The sequence below is a fragment of the Plectropomus leopardus genome, chromosome 10, assembly GCF_026936395.1.
Source record: "Plectropomus leopardus strain MGB_pleo_1.0 chromosome 10, ASM2693639v1, whole genome shotgun sequence".
In the NCBI taxonomy this organism is placed as follows: Eukaryota; Metazoa; Chordata; class Actinopteri; order Perciformes; family Serranidae; genus Plectropomus; species Plectropomus leopardus.
In genome coordinates this window covers 19,337,498-19,356,191 of record NC_142185.1, presented here as the reverse complement: position 1 = coordinate 19,356,191, position 18,694 = coordinate 19,337,498, and the positions used below count along the sequence as shown (strand labels likewise).

At 38.5% G+C, this 18,694-nt stretch overlaps 2 protein-coding genes across 2 annotated transcripts; one reads left to right on the top strand and one right to left on the bottom strand.

Moving 5' to 3' along the window:
- The first annotated feature begins 3,802 nt into the window (after positions 1–3,802).
- Positions 3,803–14,248, top strand: abcb11a (ATP binding cassette subfamily B member 11a). The gene is made up of 25 exons (XM_042494299.2): positions 3,803–3,846; positions 4,600–4,841; positions 4,920–5,004; positions 5,090–5,223; positions 5,313–5,484; positions 5,590–5,714; positions 5,820–5,994; positions 6,990–7,103; positions 7,222–7,332; positions 7,416–7,541; positions 7,628–7,831; positions 7,927–8,097; positions 8,177–8,366; positions 9,960–10,026; positions 10,128–10,224; positions 10,316–10,480; positions 10,578–10,682; positions 11,024–11,185; positions 11,305–11,508; positions 11,597–11,838; positions 11,964–12,120; positions 12,213–12,410; positions 12,502–12,708; positions 13,142–13,288; positions 13,413–14,248. Exons 2-25 carry the CDS (start codon positions 4,630–4,632, stop codon positions 13,611–13,613), a joined length of 3,771 nt encoding a protein of 1,256 aa, XP_042350233.2. The 5' UTR covers positions 3,803–3,846; positions 4,600–4,629; the 3' UTR covers positions 13,614–14,248.
- A 2,230-nt stretch (positions 14,249–16,478) lies between these two features.
- Positions 16,479–18,191, bottom strand: LOC121949431 (glucose-6-phosphatase 2-like). Its single transcript, XM_042495115.2, has 5 exons — positions 17,949–18,191; positions 17,762–17,871; positions 17,555–17,669; positions 17,355–17,476; positions 16,479–17,269 (listed from the first exon to the last, which is right to left on the bottom strand). Exons 1-5 carry the CDS (start codon positions 18,164–18,166, stop codon positions 16,761–16,763), a joined length of 1,074 nt encoding a protein of 357 aa, XP_042351049.1. The 5' UTR covers positions 18,167–18,191; the 3' UTR covers positions 16,479–16,760.
- Between the last annotated feature and the right edge of the window lie 503 nt (positions 18,192–18,694).

Here is an 18,694-nt window from a genome sequence, read left to right as displayed (position 1 = left end):
TGGTTATGATGTGTTAAGAGAGACATCTGCTGGAGGCTGCATGATAATGGCAGATAGATCTGTAGATCATATGTGCATTTATACGTTTGTATATATTCATTGCAGGCATTGACACATATTCATGTTTTTGTAGAATATATTTGTTATGTGTTTTAACTTTAAAGAATAATTCTCTGTATTCAATTCAATTCAATTTGCTCTATTGGCATGACTGTTTGTAAAACAATATTGCCAAAGCCTCAGATACAATTAAATGGTGATATAATTAAATGCAAATAAATAAATAAATAAATAAATAATGATATTCAAATAAACAGCAATTGGATAAAAAAATAGATGCACAAATAAAAAGAGCAAGAACATTTTGAGTTTTTGTATGTGTGTGTTTATGTTAAAAAAAATCCACTGCTTTCCCAGCTAGCATGTAACACTCCCACAACATTTGCTTACATTGCAGTAATGTTTAAAAAAAATTAAATGTAATGTTCAAAGAGCGTTTTAAGGATTTTTATTATTTCAAATAATGTTCCTGTAAGGTTAAATGCTAACTAAGACGTAACGTTTTAACTGCAACATTCTGAGGATGTTTAGTTGATGTTGAGAAGTGACAGATGTTGTTATATAAAGCATTGCCACAATGTTACATGAGAACAAAGGAAGAACATTTTCAAAGCAAAATTCAGAAAATGTTTTCAGGATGTTATTGAGGCCTGAAATTACAGAACATTTTTTATTTAATGTTCCTGTAATGTGAAATGATAACGAAAAAACCCAAACATATTTAACATTTTGATGATGTTTACAGAGAATGTAAAGTTACTAACTTTAAGAAGAACATTCCAGGTACTGAAAGAAAACTTGCCTCTGAAAACGTTATTAAAATGCTGCATTTACCATTACCTTTATCAGAACATTTTTAGAACCAAAAATTGCTAACTGGGTTGAACAGTCGTCAGTAAGATCACCTGACACACCTGACAGGAGGAGAAATCAAACACACCTGCATGGAAAGGATCCACCTCCCTCAGGTGCAATCACTTTGGTTAATTAGAGGCAATATATGCTGCCCTTCTCTTTATGTTCATCCCTTTGTACAGCAGCTACGATGTGTGTGTGTGTGTGTGTGTGTGTGTGTGTGTGTGTGTGTGTGTGTGTGTGTGTGTGTGTGTGTGTGTGTGTGTGTGTGTGTGTGTGTGTGTGTGTGTGTGTGTGTGTGTGTGTGTGTGTGTGTGTGTGTGTGTCACACAAGTTTGTTTCCCTTAATACTTTGATTCACCTTGTAACTGCACAACTTTAGTCGATGTCGATGAAAGGCTACTTCTGCTTCTCAACAAACAGTACGAAGTTGATTGAATTTAATTAAAAGGACCTAAGGAGTTTAACATGTTTTCAGTGTTAATGATGATAACAGCTACTAGTTGGCTTTCACAGCAGCAGATATGCAGTCACATACTTCACCTCACCTTCAAGAAAGAATGAATGGACTTCATGAGTCAGACACACCCTCTCTGTCTGTTTGCTTGCAGTGTTTTTCTGTGGTAAATGTCTCTCAGTAACTTGTCCTTACTGTTAGGATGCCAGGTAACCAGGAGACTACAGCAAGTCACTGCGCTCAGCCACAAAATAACAACACACGTAGCCACAACATGTCGTTTTTACACTTTTTGTACAGATACACCGAAGGCCAAAGTATACATATACTTTAATAAACTTGATTTTCTTGACTTTTCTTCAACTATTTGCATGCAGATGTTCGTGCAGGCTTCTTCATGCAGATAACCATCAAAGTCAGTGTTTATTACTGCATGTCTCTCACCCCCTCCTTCCTGTTGTATTATCAATCACCTGTGTTGTGAATAATAACCGGCTGTAAAGAAGGAGCAAATTCCAAACTCAAGCCCTCCTGTCCTAGCGGGCATTAACCCCCGTACATATGCCTGATTGGCTTTTTAAGTGTGTCTTTATTTCCACTTATAATAAACAAAGTATTTGATATACTCATGCGTTAATACTTAACTGTGAAATAAGGAAGCTCCACACTGTCGGGCAGTTAAAAAGTTATTAAATAAGGCAAAAGGATGATGGAACTTATGACAGCCAAAATTCATTTTAGTGTATTTAGAAACTTAAATAAAAAATGAATCCTTAAACAGGTGAAATATATGGTTACAAAGTTATACCAGATTTGCATATTTGCTTGGTCACTACTTTGGTTAAATAGCTGTGTGGAGATGAATAACTTCATTAAAATTTGTAATGAATCAAAATTTCACAAATGGATTCTGATGAATTCTAGAGACTTAACAGTTCATGATATTTTAATCTGGTTATGCGTGTATTGACACCCATTTTACCTATTTTACAATGACTCATGATAACTAATAAACACATTTATACTAGAGGATGCTTTTAAGTTTTTTAAAATTCACATGTTAAAATTAAAACATTAGGTTTTTTTTTTTTTTTAAAAAAAAGACAGGTCAATAATAGTAGTAAATGAACATTAACTTGGCTTAGTGATTGAATTTTGCCTCACAAAGGCAGTCTAGCAGAGGCCATCATGCTGTCACAACTCATATCAGTCTAATGGAGGTGTAGATAATGGGAAAGGAGAGGCATAGGTGACCTGAAAATAAGATTAGTTAAGATAGGAATTTATTCTGATGAGCCTCAGTGGTGCTGGTGGATTTCTGAAGATAACAGACATTCAGTGAGAAGTCCAGGTACAGTATGTTTTTCTTTTCTTCTACCATAAGTGCTATGCTGTGCTTCTGCTCAACTAGATTTCCTCTTTAATAATTGCTGTTCTTGTGTGAGAATCTATGTACAGTAAAATAATGTTTTGTTGTTGACATTGGTAAACTAAGCTGCTCAAAGCGGAGTGTTGCTGTAGCGTTTTTTCTCACATCTAACATCCATGCTGTTGGATCAAAACTTAATTTTTTGCACATGATAAATACATTGTATCATCCAATTGATTCACGTGTGTCTTTATGTGGACAAAACAAGTAGTGCCTTTTTAATCAGTGTCAGTACACACAGTACGCAGCAGGTGGCAATGGTGACTTTAAACATTAAATAAATATGAACTTATTTTGATATTCCAAGTTTTTCCAAGTTGTATTTTTTTCTGGAACAATAGAAGTTGCAGGATGCAATGTATACTTGTAACCTTGTATGTCTTTTAATGTCTGGGCCCCTTTTTACAAGCTTTGAATAGCTTATCAGGGTGTCCCATTTCACACATCTAATTTGACCTAAAATCATGTTTCTATTTACATTTTTTATCGACTCTGTAAATAAACTATGAAACGAAATGAATAAAAAAAACGAAAGTTTGTTTTTAACTTTGTAGACTTTGTGTACTATGATGAGTTTGAAAACTTGATCGCTTGAATCTCACTGGACCATGGATCTTCTGATAAACATCCAATGACTTTTTTTGTTTTTATCCTCAGTTGCCAAGAGAAGACACAGAGTTGCTTGAGTTGGGGAAGCAAACATGAAGAAATCAATCAAATTTACAACAACAGGTTCTGATAAAAGAGGTGAGTGATCTATTTTTACTGCAAAAGGGAGGCAAAACAAAAGTAGAGCTTTGTCAAAAAAAGTCAAGAAATGAGAAATGCTGGGTGACTAATTATACTTTTACCTCTTTTTTTTTTTTTTTTTTTTAGCAGATATTGAGAATGGGTAAGTGCAAGAATGAAATCTCCCACAATTTGTTTCAGACTACAAAATGTTTGCAGTTGTTTTGAAATATTCCAGTGGCTTACAATAATTCACACGTGTTACAGAGAAGAGAAGAAAAAAGAAAAGACACTGAGTGTTGGATACTTTCAACTGGTAAATGCTCTCTTTGCTCATATTGTTCAAAAACAGGTGGTGGCTGGGTTGTTGTAGAAAGAAACTCTGTATATCTAACGTTACTTTCATATGACAGAGTCATTTGTCCAGAATGTCTCACAATAAGTGCAGTAGAAATGCTTAGAGATTGCTTTTCAGTTTTTATTAGTTTATTTATATAAAAAAACACATATGAAGTATTAGCGATGGATGTTAAGATGTATAATGAAAAGTTGGATTTTTAGCCTGTGGTGGAAGATGAGGTTATATTTACTCAAGTACTGTACTTAAGGTCAATTCTGAGGTATTTAACTTGACTTTTTTTACTACTATTTATATTTCATACTACTTTCTACTTCCACTCCATTCCATTCATTTGACAGCCTTGGTTACCAGTTATTTCTCAGATTAAGATTTTACATAAAAACATGCCATATACGCTTTTAAAATTCAAGGGCCATTTTCTATCAAATGAGTGCTTTTGGAACTTCAAGTGAGCTTAATACTCATGAAATGTTACCTGAGAAAGATCTTGATCATAGCACTTTTACTTAACAGACTCTTGCACTTTGATGTATTGGTACTTTCACTTAAGTAGGCTGAAGGATCTGAGTCATGTTCTTATGTCTCCACACCACTGTACATTTCCTGTCTTTTATTTATTATGAATCAAAACAAAAGTATACAAATGGATTCTCACAAATATTGTTGAAAGAATGTTTTTAAGAAAATCCTTAAATTTATTTGTCGCAGTTTCGATTTGCTACTTGCAAAGACACCGTGATGATGGTGGTGGGGGGTTTGTGCGCCCTCATACACGGTGCAGCTTCACCTCTCATGCTTCTGGTGTACGGCAGGATGACAAACACATTTGTTGCATATGAGCTTGAGGTCCAAGAACTGAAAGACATTAACAAGACATGCTTCAACAATACCATCTATTGGAAAAATGGCTCCATATATGAAACACCTGAAAACAGCACTGTGTACTGTGGGTGAGTCTCTGTTCAACGGCTGATGTGATTGTTATCAGAGATTAAGAGCTGCTATTACTCATTTTATTCTCTCTGCAGGGTGGATATTGAAGCACAGATGACCATGTTTGCATATTACTATATTGGAATTGGATTAGGAGTTCTGGTTGTTAGTTATTTTCAGGTAAGTATTTATGCTTGCCATATTCCACTTTAAAGAGACAGTTCACCTCAAAATCAAAAATATGCATTTTTCCTATTGACTACAGATTGCCTTCTGGGTGACAGCAGCTGCAAGGCAAATTGATAGAATGAGAAAGGCTTATTTCAGGAAAGTAATGCAAATGGAGATTGGATGGTTTGACTGCACCTCTGTTGGTGAACTGAACACACGGATGTCAGAGTGAGTGCTCTTTATCTGCAGATATGGTTGTTACCAGTGCAAACCTGGGAGAATGCTTCACACAGAATAGTGTCTCTGTTCCTTTACAGTGACATCAACAAGATCAACAACGCCATCGCTGACCAGGTGTCAATCTTCATTGAGAGGATCTCTACGTTTGTGTTTGGCTTCATGGTTGGATTTATTGGCGGATGGAAGCTGACTTTGGTCGTCATAGCCGTGAGCCCGCTGATTGGTGTAGCAGCTGGACTTATGGCAATGGTAAGGTTGTCAGACAGAATGATTTTCAAGATAGGAGTACATTGCAACTGTATGTGGTATCACATGTCAAGAAATTATGTAAAATTTTCTATTACGTTGGTGAAGGCTGTGGCCAGGCTAACAGGACGAGAGCTCAAGTCATATGCAAAGGCAGGGGCTGTGGCTGACGAAGTCCTGTCATCCATCAGGACAGTGGCAGCATTTGGTGGGGAGGAAAAAGAGGCTGAAAGGTATTTTGACATTTTTTAACATCTCAAATGGTTGTTCTGCTTTGCAAATGATGACGAGATATTATTCCAGGATTTGAAATGAAAGTGAATGTGAAATTTGTGCAGATACGACAGAAACCTTGCAGAAGCTCAGAACTGGGGTGTGAAAAAGGGCACCATCATAGGCATTTTTCAAGGATACCTGTGGTGCATCATTTTCTTGTGTTTTGCTTTGGCCTTTTGGTATGGATCAAAGCTGGTCATTGACACCAAGGAGCTGACTCCTGGTACTCTGATTCAGGTATGTAAAAATAAATGCATAAATGCAACTTCCTATACTTTATGTAAATGATACCCAAGATTTTTTCTGGTGACACCTGAAAATGAACCCATGTCATCTTGTCACCCCTCATGACATATTTCAAATTTTGTTCTGAGATGTCCTTGTCAACCAAAAGAGTGATTGTTTTTTTCTCAGATTGTTGCATTTTGTTAAACAGTAACTCATAAGTAAAATCAATGATTAGAAAAAAAACAAATAAAAAAAAATAATTTGGCTGGAGTTGTAGTCAGGTACAAATTTCCAATAATAAAATACAGCAGAACCAAATTTCTTTTACATACAAAAGCTTTTAATTCATGACCCCTTGGATTTTTTTTGTGACCCCACGGGAGGACCCAGGTCCCATGTTTTGGGGACCACTGTACTAGGTTATGGCAGGGAAACAGCACCTTCTCATCCCAAATTGTGACATATCAGTGCTTTGTCAGTGGATTTACACATATACATATTATGCTCAAGGTGTCTTTGTACATCTGCTCTTTACGTTCTGGGATGCTGCAACCAACGCAGGGATGTCAATAAAAGCACATAATTAGGATTAGGCTACAAAAGCGTGGGTGGTTAGGTTTAGGCAACAGAAACACGTGGTTAGTTTAGAAAAAAAACATCATGGTTTGGCTCTTGGTTCCGACAAGAAGCACTGATCTCCCAGGTGAAAGTCCGGGGTTTGCCAGACCGACTCACCGCCCCTCCAGCCCACCTTGTACTCCTTTTATTATGTCGTTATAGGCAATGTTTCAACCTGATGCTGTAAAAAAAATTCCAATAATTTGCAAAAAAGCAAAGATTCGAGAAACATTTGAAAAGAGATTATCTTGTTTGGCAACCCCTCAGATTTATCTTGTGACCCAACAGGGCTCCCAACCCCCAGGTCAGGAGCACTGGCTCTATATAATGTAAGTATTTGAAAGACAGTGGCTTTTGTTTCACTGTATGATGTTGTATTTTTTCAGGTGTTCTTTGGAGTACTCATGGCTGCTATGAACCTGGGACAGGCCTCACCCTGCCTGGAGGCCTTCGCTTCTGGTCGTGCTGCAGCAAAAACAATCTTTGACACAATTGACCGGGTAAAATCAGGGCTGATACCTAAGACTTTACTGCACATACAACACAGATTTTAAACAGTACATTTTAAAAGAGAGAATCTTCCTCGTAAAATAAAGTAATGTGCTGTTATGTTCACAGGAACCAGAAATCAATTGTTTCTCAGAAGAAGGTCACAAATTAGACAGAGTAAAAGGTGATATTGAGTTCCATAATGTCACTTTCTACTACCCATCCCGGCCTGAAGTCAAGGTAAATTTCTTCAATAAACATTTCCTTATGTCCATTTCTCACTTCTCAAAATTCATTTCTTTAAGAGCCAACCGCTTTTTCAGATTTTAAATGATCTGAGCATGCAGATCAAAGCAGGAGAAACTACAGCTTTTGTGGGGCCGAGCGGATCTGGAAAGAGCACCACAATCCAGCTCTTCCAAAGGTTTTATGACCCAAAAGAAGGAATGGTAACAATCTGCAAACACTTGCACCAACAAACAGGACACCAACTGAGACTTCAGAGTAATATTACATTTGTTATTCTTGTTCTCAGGTGACTTTGGACGGCCATGACATTCGTACTTTAAATATCCAGTGGCTCAGATCTCTCATTGGTATTGTAGAGCAGGAGCCAGTGCTGTTTGCTACAACCATTGCAGAAAATATCCGGTTTGGTCGACCCGGAGTAACCATGGAGGACATCATTCAGGCAACAAAAGAGGCTAATGCTTATAATTTTATCATGGATCTGCCACAGGTAGAAGTACACATATGCATGTAATACAGAACAACAGTTATTATTATTAACATTTTCGCAGCCCCAAAATGAACATGTTACAATTTATCCATCAGAAATTTGATACTCTGGTGGGAGAAGGGGGAGGACAGATGAGTGGAGGACAGAAGCAGAGGATTGCTATCGCTCGAGCTCTGATCCGAAACCCCAGGATCCTGCTGCTGGATATGGCCACATCTGCCCTGGACAATGAGAGCGAAGCTGTGGTCCAGGAGGCACTGGATAAGGTGAGCCACTCTCTGCCTGTAGACATCATAGCTAAGTACATTTTTTTTTGAATGACACTAATAACTAGTGTATGTGCAGGTGCGCATGGGCAGGACAACAATTTCTATAGCCCACCGCCTGTCCACAATTAGAAATGCGGATGTCATCATTGGTTTTGAGCATGGACAAGCAGTGGAGAGGGGAACACACAATGAGCTGCTGGAAAGGCAAGGTGTCTACTTCACTCTGGTCACTCTGCAGAACCAAGGCACATCGGACACAGCTAAAGGTAAGATTTATTTGAGGCTGCTAACCATCAAAGTAAGAAAGAATACTTTGATGATACTTTTTTTTTATCTTTCTCCATCACAGTTTCTAAAAGTATAAAGTAATATCTTCAAATGTCTTGCTTTAACCTTTCAAAAATAGAAAACATTCAGTTTACGACAAAAAAAAAGCAGCAAATCCTCACATTAGAACCTGGAGAGATAGAGTACTTGTTATTTTTGCTTAAAAAGCTGGGCCAAAGCCACAGAGAGCCATCATCATTGGGTCTTTCCCAAAGGCAACAAAAAGATGTAACAGTTAATGGCGGTGAGACTGTGCAAGGGCAGTTAAATGTGTTATTGAATAAAAAAATTCTCAGCAGTTGATTGATTTGATTTATTGATCTCAGCATGCCATAATGTAAAAATGCACTTATTGCCTATAGGTTGTGGCCATTTATGGATATTGCAGCATATGTGTCTCCAGATATTTACTGTATATACAACACATGCTGTAACATGTTTTCATCCCTAATTGTCAGCGGACCTTTACATCAAAACATGATGCATTAGGTATCTTCCTGCGTTTATTGTTGACGTCCGGGGACGGCATGCAATGTATGCTTCTTACATGCATTGTGTGTTTTTTCAAAATAACCATCTTCCACCATTCCATCTTGACAGGAAATGCACAGTTTCTGCTCACAACGTTGGTTAAACACTTCATTTCTAGGTTACTTTGCTTATGTAACAAAGCACATGGATTAGTTTTTTAAAAAAAGTTACGGTTTGGCTTGATATTTACATGAGAAGCGAACAGTGTGCTCCCAGGTAAAGGTCCAGGGTTTGTTGGACCAATCCACCTCCCCACCCTCCTGTCATGTAGGGATTTACTGTTGCTTTATAATGTGGTAGCGCCACAGCTGCCTGGTGGGTATCATACCGCTGCAAAAGGTGCCTCTTTGCATTGGTGTCTGACACCAACATCGCTAAAAAGCAGCAGTATTTGATGACTTGGGAGTAAGAACAGGCTGTTATATCTGTGTGCTTCTCTCTGTAGCATTTTCTATGATGATAATTTCATATATTGTATCATCAGTAGAGGAATTTCATTATTGTCCTGCCGCGTAGCCCTAAAGGAGAGCTGGAATTTTCATGTAAAGTCTTGGCTCAGTCAGTCAGCCACCAGCTTTTTTACCTGCCTTCTTTTGTCAGGCATATTTGGAGGTGGTGGTTGTTGTGTGGGTCCGCCAGTTATGCATCACAGGCTTGTAAGCATGGCCTTATTCTGTCAGATCTTACTGGGGAGGATGCTGAGAAGTAGTCAAAACAACATGTACGCCTATAAATTAAAAATTAGTCCAATAGCCCATGTTCAGTGTATACAGGCAGGGCCCTTTAACCTTGTCACCCTGTGGCCACAGTTTCCCAGTATCACAAGAGATTGGTGGGTCCGCCCTGATTGGTTGAAACAGCATATTTCGAGGCATTCATCAGAAGCAAGTGGGTGATCCTATAGAGTGTGCGAAGGTCCTTCCTGTGTCTGTTAAAGAGCAAGAGAAACTTCAATCCTTGTATAAATGCCATATTGATTTGTTGTTTTTTTTCTCTGCCAGATGCGATCAATGAAGCTCTTGAAGAAAACTTTGATTTAAACCCGAGGAGCCGCACATCCAGCAAAAGGTAAAATAGATCCAGCTCCGAAAGATATTGTCAGCAAAAAAACTATTTAAAATGAGTATAAATTAAAAAACAATCTGATGTTCTCATTATTACAACTGTAGGGACTCTGTTCGACTGCGATCTCCTAGCAAATTGTCAACTTACACATTACCAGACAGCCTCAGGATCCTTTCGGACAAGGAGTTCACAACAAGAAATGTAATGAGGTTTTTGTTTATGCTTTGTAATATACTTATTTCATTGCAGACATTTGTGGAGATTAATAGCTCCAATGCATTTTCTTTAACAGGAATGTGAGGATGATGAAGACGAACATGTGGAGCCTGCCCCAGTAGCACGTATCCTTAAGTACAATCAACCAGAGTGGCCCTACATGCTGCTGGGCTCGCTGGGAGCTGCTGTCAACGGCTCTGTCAACCCCGTCTATGCTGTCCTGTTCAGCCAAATTCTCGGGGTGAGGGTTATGTATTTCATATACTCCCATTGCTAATGTTACAAGCTGATGTAGTTTGCTAAAGTGCAAATGATTTATATGATCTTTGTATTTGCAGACGTTTGGCATTCGTGACATGACTGAACAGAGGGAGCAGATCAATGGGATATGCATTCTGTTTTGCATTGTGGCAGCGGCTAGTTTCTTTTCCCAGTTTTTACAGGTTTGCATCAGAATTGACAACATATTTAAAGGGGACCTATTATGCTCATTTTCAGGGTCATAATTACAACATCATCCTGTAGATTTAAAGCCTAAGGTTTTACTCACAGGATTACTTTTACAAAGGTGTAACCCATTATTTGAAACTCATTTAATAGCAATGTCTACATTATAACATTATATATATATATATATATATATATATATATATATATATATATATATATATATATATATATATAACAGAAAAGCTTAATGGGTCCCCTTTAAGAAATTATAAGTATGCAAAAAGCAAAACAAATAAAGATTTACACGCAGACTGACTCTGATTGAATGTTTTAGGGATATGCTTTTGCTAAATCCGGGGAGCTGCTGACCCGTCGTCTAAGAAAAATTGGCTTCCAGGCCATGTTGAGACAGGAAATTGGCTGGTTTGATGACCCCAGCAACAGCCCTGGAGCTCTGACCACCAGATTGGCCACTGATGCATCCATGGTGCAGGGGGTAAGTAACAGATTTACAGGACTGTATTCATATTTCACTTGATTTATGACGCAAAAAAGCACAGGTTTGGCATGGTCATTACAACATTATTTTGCCTGTGCCTGGTATGGTTTCTTTAGGCAACAGGATCTCAGATCGGCATGATCGTGCACTCAATGACCAACATTGGAGCGTCTTTCATCATTGCTTTCTACTTCAGCTGGAAGTTAACTTTGGTAATTATGTGCTTCCTGCCACTCATTGGGCTGTCTGGCTTGTTTCAAGCCAAAATGCTGACAGGTTTTGCAAACGAAGATAAAAAAGCCATGGAAGCAGCAGGTCGGGTAAGCTCCACAGACCATATGCCATTCATGTCCATTGATATATTTCTCTGAGAAACCCACAGTTTAAGCGCTTAACTTTCGGTTGCAGGTATCCAGTGAGGCTCTTGCCAACATCAGGACGATTGCAGGCTTGACCAAAGAGCGCTCATTTGTGGAATCATTTGAGCAGAAACTGCAGCTTCCATTTAAATCTGCCAAGAAGAGAGCCAACATCTACGGGCTTTGTTTTGGTTTTTCCCAGTGTGTCATCTTTATGGCGTATGCTGCTTCGTTCAGATATGGAGGCTTTCTGGTCAGCTCTGAGGGGTTGCAATACATGTTTGTTTTCAGGTTGGTGAAATTATTGTTTCCAATGGAAAATCTGTCTTTTCAGATCCCGAATTGAAATCTATTTTGTGGTTTGTGATGTTATTATCAAACATAAACACAGTGCTTCTATGGTGGTTTTTTTTCAGAGTGATTACAGCTGTAGTAATCAGTGGGACAGCACTGGGCAAAGTTTCCTCCTTCACTCCAGATTACGCCAAAGCCAAAATTTCTGCTGCTCAGTTATTCAAACTATTGGACCGAGTTCCTAAAATCAGCATAAGCCACACAAATGGAGAGAAATGGGTTGGTGAATGTAGTAAAGAATCAGACATAATGGGATGTCATTTTGTCATGATGATACATTTTAGTGATTATGCCTTGTTATCCATCTTTAGGATAACTTCAGAGGTGAAATAGAGTTCCTTAGTTGCAACTTCACCTATCCAACTCGGCCAGATATCCAGGTGTTGAACGGCATGGTTGCGTCTGTGAAGCCTGGTCAGACATTAGCGTTTGTTGGGAGCAGTGGCTGCGGCAAAAGCACCAGTGTTCAACTGTTGGAAAGGTTCTACGACCCCAATGAAGGCCAAGTGGTAAGAAGATTGATTTAAACATTCATTTTACTAATCACAAAATGAGTTTTATCTATTCCAACATCTTAATTATGTCATCTTTTATTTGCAGTTGATTGATGGTCGCCCGTCTCACACAGTCAGTGTGCCCTTCCTGAGATCTCAGATCGGCATTGTGTCCCAGGAGCCGGTGCTGTTTGACTGCAGCATAGCGGAGAATATTCAGTATGGAAATAACACATGCTGTGTCAGCATGGAAGAGATTGTTGAGGCAGCTAAGAAAGCCTACCTTCATGACTTTGTGATGACATTACCAGATGTGAGTGGAAAGATTTCAAGTAACACCTTCACATATATTGCCATTGCAAATCCTGATTATTATTCTGCCGGTTAAAGAGTAGCCAAACACCCAAACATCTTTTTTTTCAATTGGAAAGCAATATATATGGGTATTTAGTAGTGTTGTTGATTGATTCAGGGCCAACTCTTGACCTTTTAGTGAAAGTTATAAGAATTTTGTACATATTGTGTTCTAAGTACACATGGTGACTGCCATCCAAAAGTTGAAACCTGGCTTTTGCAACTGAATTTTACTGTTGGCTGATTCTCGGGGAAATGGACAAAATAATCTTCCAAAAAGTTTAGTTTTTATAATAGAAAGCATTTGATTGTGGTGGTACAGATTTACAACATTGTTGAACTTGTGACCTTTTCCTTTCTCCTCTGCTCTCAATACAATTGCAAAACTTAAGAAATATGAGACTCAGGTTGGTGCCCAAGGCTCCCAGCTGTCAAGAGGACAAAAACAACGCATCGCCATTGCGCGGGCCATCGTCAGAAACCCGAAGATCCTGCTACTAGATGAGGCTACCTCTGCCCTGGACACAGAGAGTGAGCAGGTAATACATTTCTTAAGACCATCAAACAGCATGAACATGAAGTAGGGCATCCCTTTGTACAAATATATCTGTTCATTACTAAATCTCCTCATAAGGGTTCTTACACAGCTCTGTTTTCCTGCAGACTGTCCAGTCTGCTCTGGATGATGCGAGAAAAGGACGAACCTGCATCGTCATTGCTCACCGGCTGTCTACTATCCAGACTGCTGACATTATAGCAGTGATGTCTAATGGAGCTGTCATAGAACAAGACACACATGATAATCTCATGGCCAAGAGGGGCGCCTACTATAAACTGGTCACAACAGGGGCTCCTATCAGCTAGACGCCTGCAGCCACAGTGACGAACATACGAAGGGAAGATTTTTTTTCATTTGGCATATAGGAATGTTTCTTATCTTTTGGTTTAAAAAATAAGTTTGAGTTTTTTGACTAATTGTGGAGATTAAACTCTATTTTCTACTTATTTGTTTGAGTCATCACTTTTATAAATTAGGTGGTAAAGATTTTTTTGCAGCCTGAGGTTTTTACGTGCACCTGGCCATGTTGGTATTGTTGCACTGAGATTACTGTTTTGAATTATACCTCATGCCATTCACGGAAATTCAAATGAAAAAAAAAATCAAACTGTACTGTGGAATTTGCTTTAAGGCTAGTGTTATCCTTGTATTGATGATAGAAAATCCCAGCAGTGTTATTTTGGCAGTTGCAACTAATACAGTTCTGAATTGTTTTTTTCCCCTTTAATTTTCTTTTAGTGAAAAAAAGAACCTTGTTTTTGTAATAGCATGCGATAGACCCTGAAATCTGAATATTTCTTCCCTGCACAGGGTTTTTAACTTTACCACAGTTCATATTTAACTTTCAAACACAGTGAGCAGGGAGGGTGTTTTATGGACTCTGGGGCACTGCAATATAACGATATATATGCAATATAAATAAAAAATGGAGTATCTCTAATTTCTTTGAAAAATATTTCTGATATTGCAAAATGAATGCACAGATGTTAAATTTAAGGGGTTTTACTTTTTATACCTGCATTTGACCATTTAATGTATCCCAAACAATACATTAGTGACAAGATCGTGCAGGACGACCAACGCTCATGTCACCGGGCTCAGTTTTAGCAAAGTTTCTGGAAGCATCAGTCCAAACATATCTACACATTTAGATTTCTGCAGTGTTTCACTTTATTCTGAGCTTTCAGTCTTTCTTTATGCTCTGGTGAAGGTCTGACAGACTGAAAACCCAAAACTAAGTGAAACGCAGCATAGAGCTGAGTGTGTGGAAATCTTACCAATGACAATAACGTAAAATGACTGAATCCCAGACAGAAGTCACCATCATTTCAAGCATCATTAAAATGTATTTGCCTTTAGAGTTTCAATTGTTAATTTGATTTTTTTCCTTTCTGATTTCTTCCTGAATTTAGTTTCTTAATATTTAACTTTAACTAAAGTCAGGGGGGTAAGGGGTGGGCTGCTGAATGTTCCTGTGTTGTTTCGCCCTCAGCACTGAGGCATAATAAAGTACCCAAACACACACAGATGTTTTTTCAAGCTTGGGTTAACAAGTAGCCTATGCACTTAGGACAGTTACATCATTTAGTGCCAGGCCCCAGGTGCCACTGGATGCCAAGCAACCACAGACGGTGGGAAAAGATGAGGAAATGGGTTTTGCTGGGGAGTTTAACTAATCTGTCTAATCTAGTTACATCAGAGACTCTGTTCTACCTCATTACATTTGGCTGATTAATATCTGAAGCTGCCTGAAGAAACTAAGTGACCCATGAGAGATTATGTAATTCAGCAGGATATAGGCTGCGCACATCCACACTACATACATACATGGATTCTGCAGGAGGGAAAGCATCAATGCTTTAGGAGGTGCTGAAAAAGTAGGAAATCAGATTAAAACATAAGTCAGATGTGTTTGTTGAGCTGTTGTCATGGTGCCAAAGATCAGCCCTGCTTAATATGTTTATTGCTGTTCATAAGTTTGGAATATAGAAAGTCCTTCTTTTACATGGAAAACAAAACACTTTATAGTTGTGAAGCAAGACAAATAAAAGGGCAAAAAGAGATAAGGGCCCCTCTGAGCAAAGGTTACATAAGAATATAAGAAACCACCAGTCACTGGTAAAAACAATTGAAAATTAGGACAAACAGGTTCCTGTTTCAGTGTCAAATGCACAATGATGACTTTAACAAGCAGAAATCAGCTGGCAATGTGTTGGTTTAACAGTTATTCTTAAAATGTCAAAATAGAGATAGATGGTTTGTATTATTAGCACTGTTGGAACTGAATCAGGAAATATCAGCCGAACATACTATAGACTGATAAATCACAGTTTAAACCTATTCAGTCTAACCACTGAGTGGACTGGCGAGAGCCCACGGAAAAACTGCTTCCCAAATTATTAAAGCCAAATTATACTGTTGAGTTCTACAGTGATCGAGGGTTGGTATCACTTTTATGGACTAGAAAACAAATTCAAATTTGAGGGTTATTTTTAGGAAAGAAAGGTTACAACTTTATTCTCACCTGTCATGCAACATTATGGGGACACTGAATAAATGGAAATTTAAATCATTCAATTCTTCTTTGGGGGCAAATGAGCCTATTTCAAACATAATTAATACATTTGGTGCCTGAATTAATGTGTTTATTTCTGTTAAAACAGCAGCTACTGAGGGAAAGACAGAACACATCAGTGTAACAAGTGATTTCACACTTTTGAATGGAAGGATCTCCAGGTTATTGTTCTTATGTTGTAGCATAATCTAAATGTTGGAAACCTTCAGAAATCTATGACATATAAAATATTTAATTTAAGTGTATTGTCACTTATATGTTCTACAAAAGGAAAAAGCAAGCATTAATTGTTAGAGCGACAAAGATAATTATGCCTTTGAAAGTTTTTTTTAAGTTGACGTATGACCTTGTTTCAGGTCTCAAGCATAAAATAAACTCTTATTATTTATCTAATCTAAAATATCTTGAGCAAGAAAACACTGAACCTAACGTTGCTCCTGGTGTTTCGCCCTTTTTGTGGAATAAAAAAAAAGTTGCTTTGGCCAAAAGTATCTCCTAAATGAAAGTGATGACATTTATCCTTTTCAACTATTGAATAAGGAAAGTATGAATTCCAAATACATAAAAATGTTAGCCACTTTATTTACAGCAATCATTTAAATGCTTTACATATACACTCATACAGTGAATTATAGTGTACATGTAAAACAAACAGAAGCAAAGAGAAAAAATCAGGCGACATGTCATGCATTCATCACATAAAGTTAGACCACATAAGAACTTATTCTAACCCAACACATATCGCAGTTTCACTGCTTGTGCAAGACCTGAAAAACAGTCAGACAGGTGTGTATCCACCTGACCTAGTTGATATCCTTTAATGCTAATTCAAGAGTGGCGAGAACAATGTTACAAAACATCACAGTTCATTTATCATCTAAGCCAACTTCCTGTCTTCATCTCCGATCAACAAATGAACACAGTAGGGAATAACAGCAACCACACCAAGAGGAACCGAAGCGCTCTTACAAAAAGATAAAATGTAAAACAGAAGCTCGGTGTGTGTGGGCATTTTAAAGTCATACAGCTGCAGAGACGTGAGAGTTGCTGTCACACACATGAGTTTGAATCTGGTTTTGCAGCCGTTCTTCCCCTTACAGCTCTGAATGAACATCTGAGAGTTCACCGCCAGGCCCAGACCGAACAGGGCTCCCAGGTTTCTCACCAGACCGGCAAAAGGTGTTGTGTCAAGATGGATCCAATCTGGGTTAGCGCACCACTTCTTGGCTTTAGTAACTGACCACAAGGGATTGATGTCAGTCAGTTTGAGGAGGAGGTAAAAGCAAATGGCTGAAGAGAAAAGGGAAACAGTGGCCTGGAGGTACACTTTCAAGCTTGCATTGTAGACTGAGGGGATGTGATCAAATGCTTCGGCAACCAGCATACCTTCACATTGTAGAAAAAACAGAATTATTAGTTAGCTTAAAACATTTTAGCTCAGGGAATTTGTGACAGCAAGAAAAAAACTCACCAGCTAAAAGGCCGAGGATAACCTGATGTGGGAAATGTGTTGCAACAAAAACCCGGGAGATGCAAACGCTTATTTGAATGAACCAAAAAACCATCCACAGACATGAACTCAGAAGACGAAACCTGTGAGCATGGACATATTTGGTTACGACCATTATTACAGAAACCACTGCTGATTTGTGATACAAAATATCCACTCACCTTTGAAAACTCTGCACAGAAGCAACAGTGGAGGAGGGCCTGATGAAGCTGAGAGCAGAGGTGATCATCACATACCACACGCACGCTGAGCCCATGGCGTGACCAGATGGACTACCTGCGTAAAGAAACATCAAAGAAAGTGCTTGGCAGTGCTAGATTGTGTTATTGGTTGTGGCATTTGCTAAAATATATTGAATGCATGCTAACCTGGCCCTGTTTCACACGTGATGTGAAATTGCTCGATATGTGGGAAAGAATCGTTGCTGTAGATGTGAGTTTCTTGCACCCACCAGTACGGTCGCTGCTCAAACATAATCCTGAAAAACAAGTATTTGGTTAAAATCACCATCAAAATGCCTTGAAAGATAAAATATTAACCCCAGAGTTGGCTTACCATTTGAAAATAAGATTTAACCAGTCACTAACAACAGCCACCCATATCATCTTGGTGCCCACATTATGACTGAGATGAAACCAGAGGGGAAAATAAACTGAAAAAATATTACGAGGGTCTCCTACTGTTGACATGAAGTTGAGAAAGTCGTGGTATTCCCTATGGTTGTTTTGGAGGTGCTGTATAACCAGCACCCCACTGCTGTAAACAAAATCCATCCCTTTCTGTGTGCAACAGCTTCAAAACCAGTCAAAGCATCATGAACCGCTTCCACACCGACGGTAGCTTTATATCTCAACCTGGCATCATAAATCATTCAACGGAGCCATGGCAACAACTGCAAGCTCTTCAGTTTGAACCCACAAGGAATAAAATAATGTGTTCTTACGTCATGAGAGCTCAGCATTTTAAGAGATGTTACAAAAACTGTTTACACTCTGATTGCGTAGCCAGTAGATGTTTTGCAGACCATTGCTTTTATAGTTGTTACATATTAGCCATTGTACACACTGAAAGAGACAGTGACCTACGTGACCCCCTAGATCCCTTCAGCCTCATTAATATTCTCTTTCTCAGTGAGCATAGCAACAAAATGGGCTTCCCATAATGCTGAAACTGAAAAACACAGTCCATCTGGCATCCACGGTTATATTCAGTGGATCCATCATCTCTGTTTTCTTTCAATTTTAAATCTGCCTTTATTAGAACATATGCATTTCAAAAGCGTCAATAATAGTATTTTGATA

Excerpts from the sequence above, each read along its gene's own strand:
- LOC121949431 (XM_042495115.2), bottom strand. The coding sequence starts at position 18,166 with ATGGATTTTGTTTACAGCAGTGGGGTGCTGGTTATACAGCACCTCCAA. Across the intron at positions 17,872-17,948 it reads TTAAATCTTATTTTCAAATG|GATTATGTTTGAGCAGCGAC; the intron begins GTAAGCCAACTC and ends CTTGTTTTTCAG. Across the intron at positions 17,270-17,354 it reads TATCCTCGGCCTTTTAGCTG|GTATGCTGGTTGCCGAAGCA; the intron begins GTGAGTTTTTTT and ends TACAATGTGAAG.
- abcb11a (XM_042494299.2), top strand. The coding sequence starts at position 4,630 with ATGATGGTGGTGGGGGGTTTGTGCGCCCTCATACACGGTGCAGCTTCA. Across the intron at positions 4,842-4,919 it reads AACAGCACTGTGTACTGTGG|GGTGGATATTGAAGCACAGA; the intron begins GTGAGTCTCTGT and ends TTCTCTCTGCAG. Across the intron at positions 10,027-10,127 it reads AGCCGCACATCCAGCAAAAG|GGACTCTGTTCGACTGCGAT; the intron begins GTAAAATAGATC and ends TTACAACTGTAG.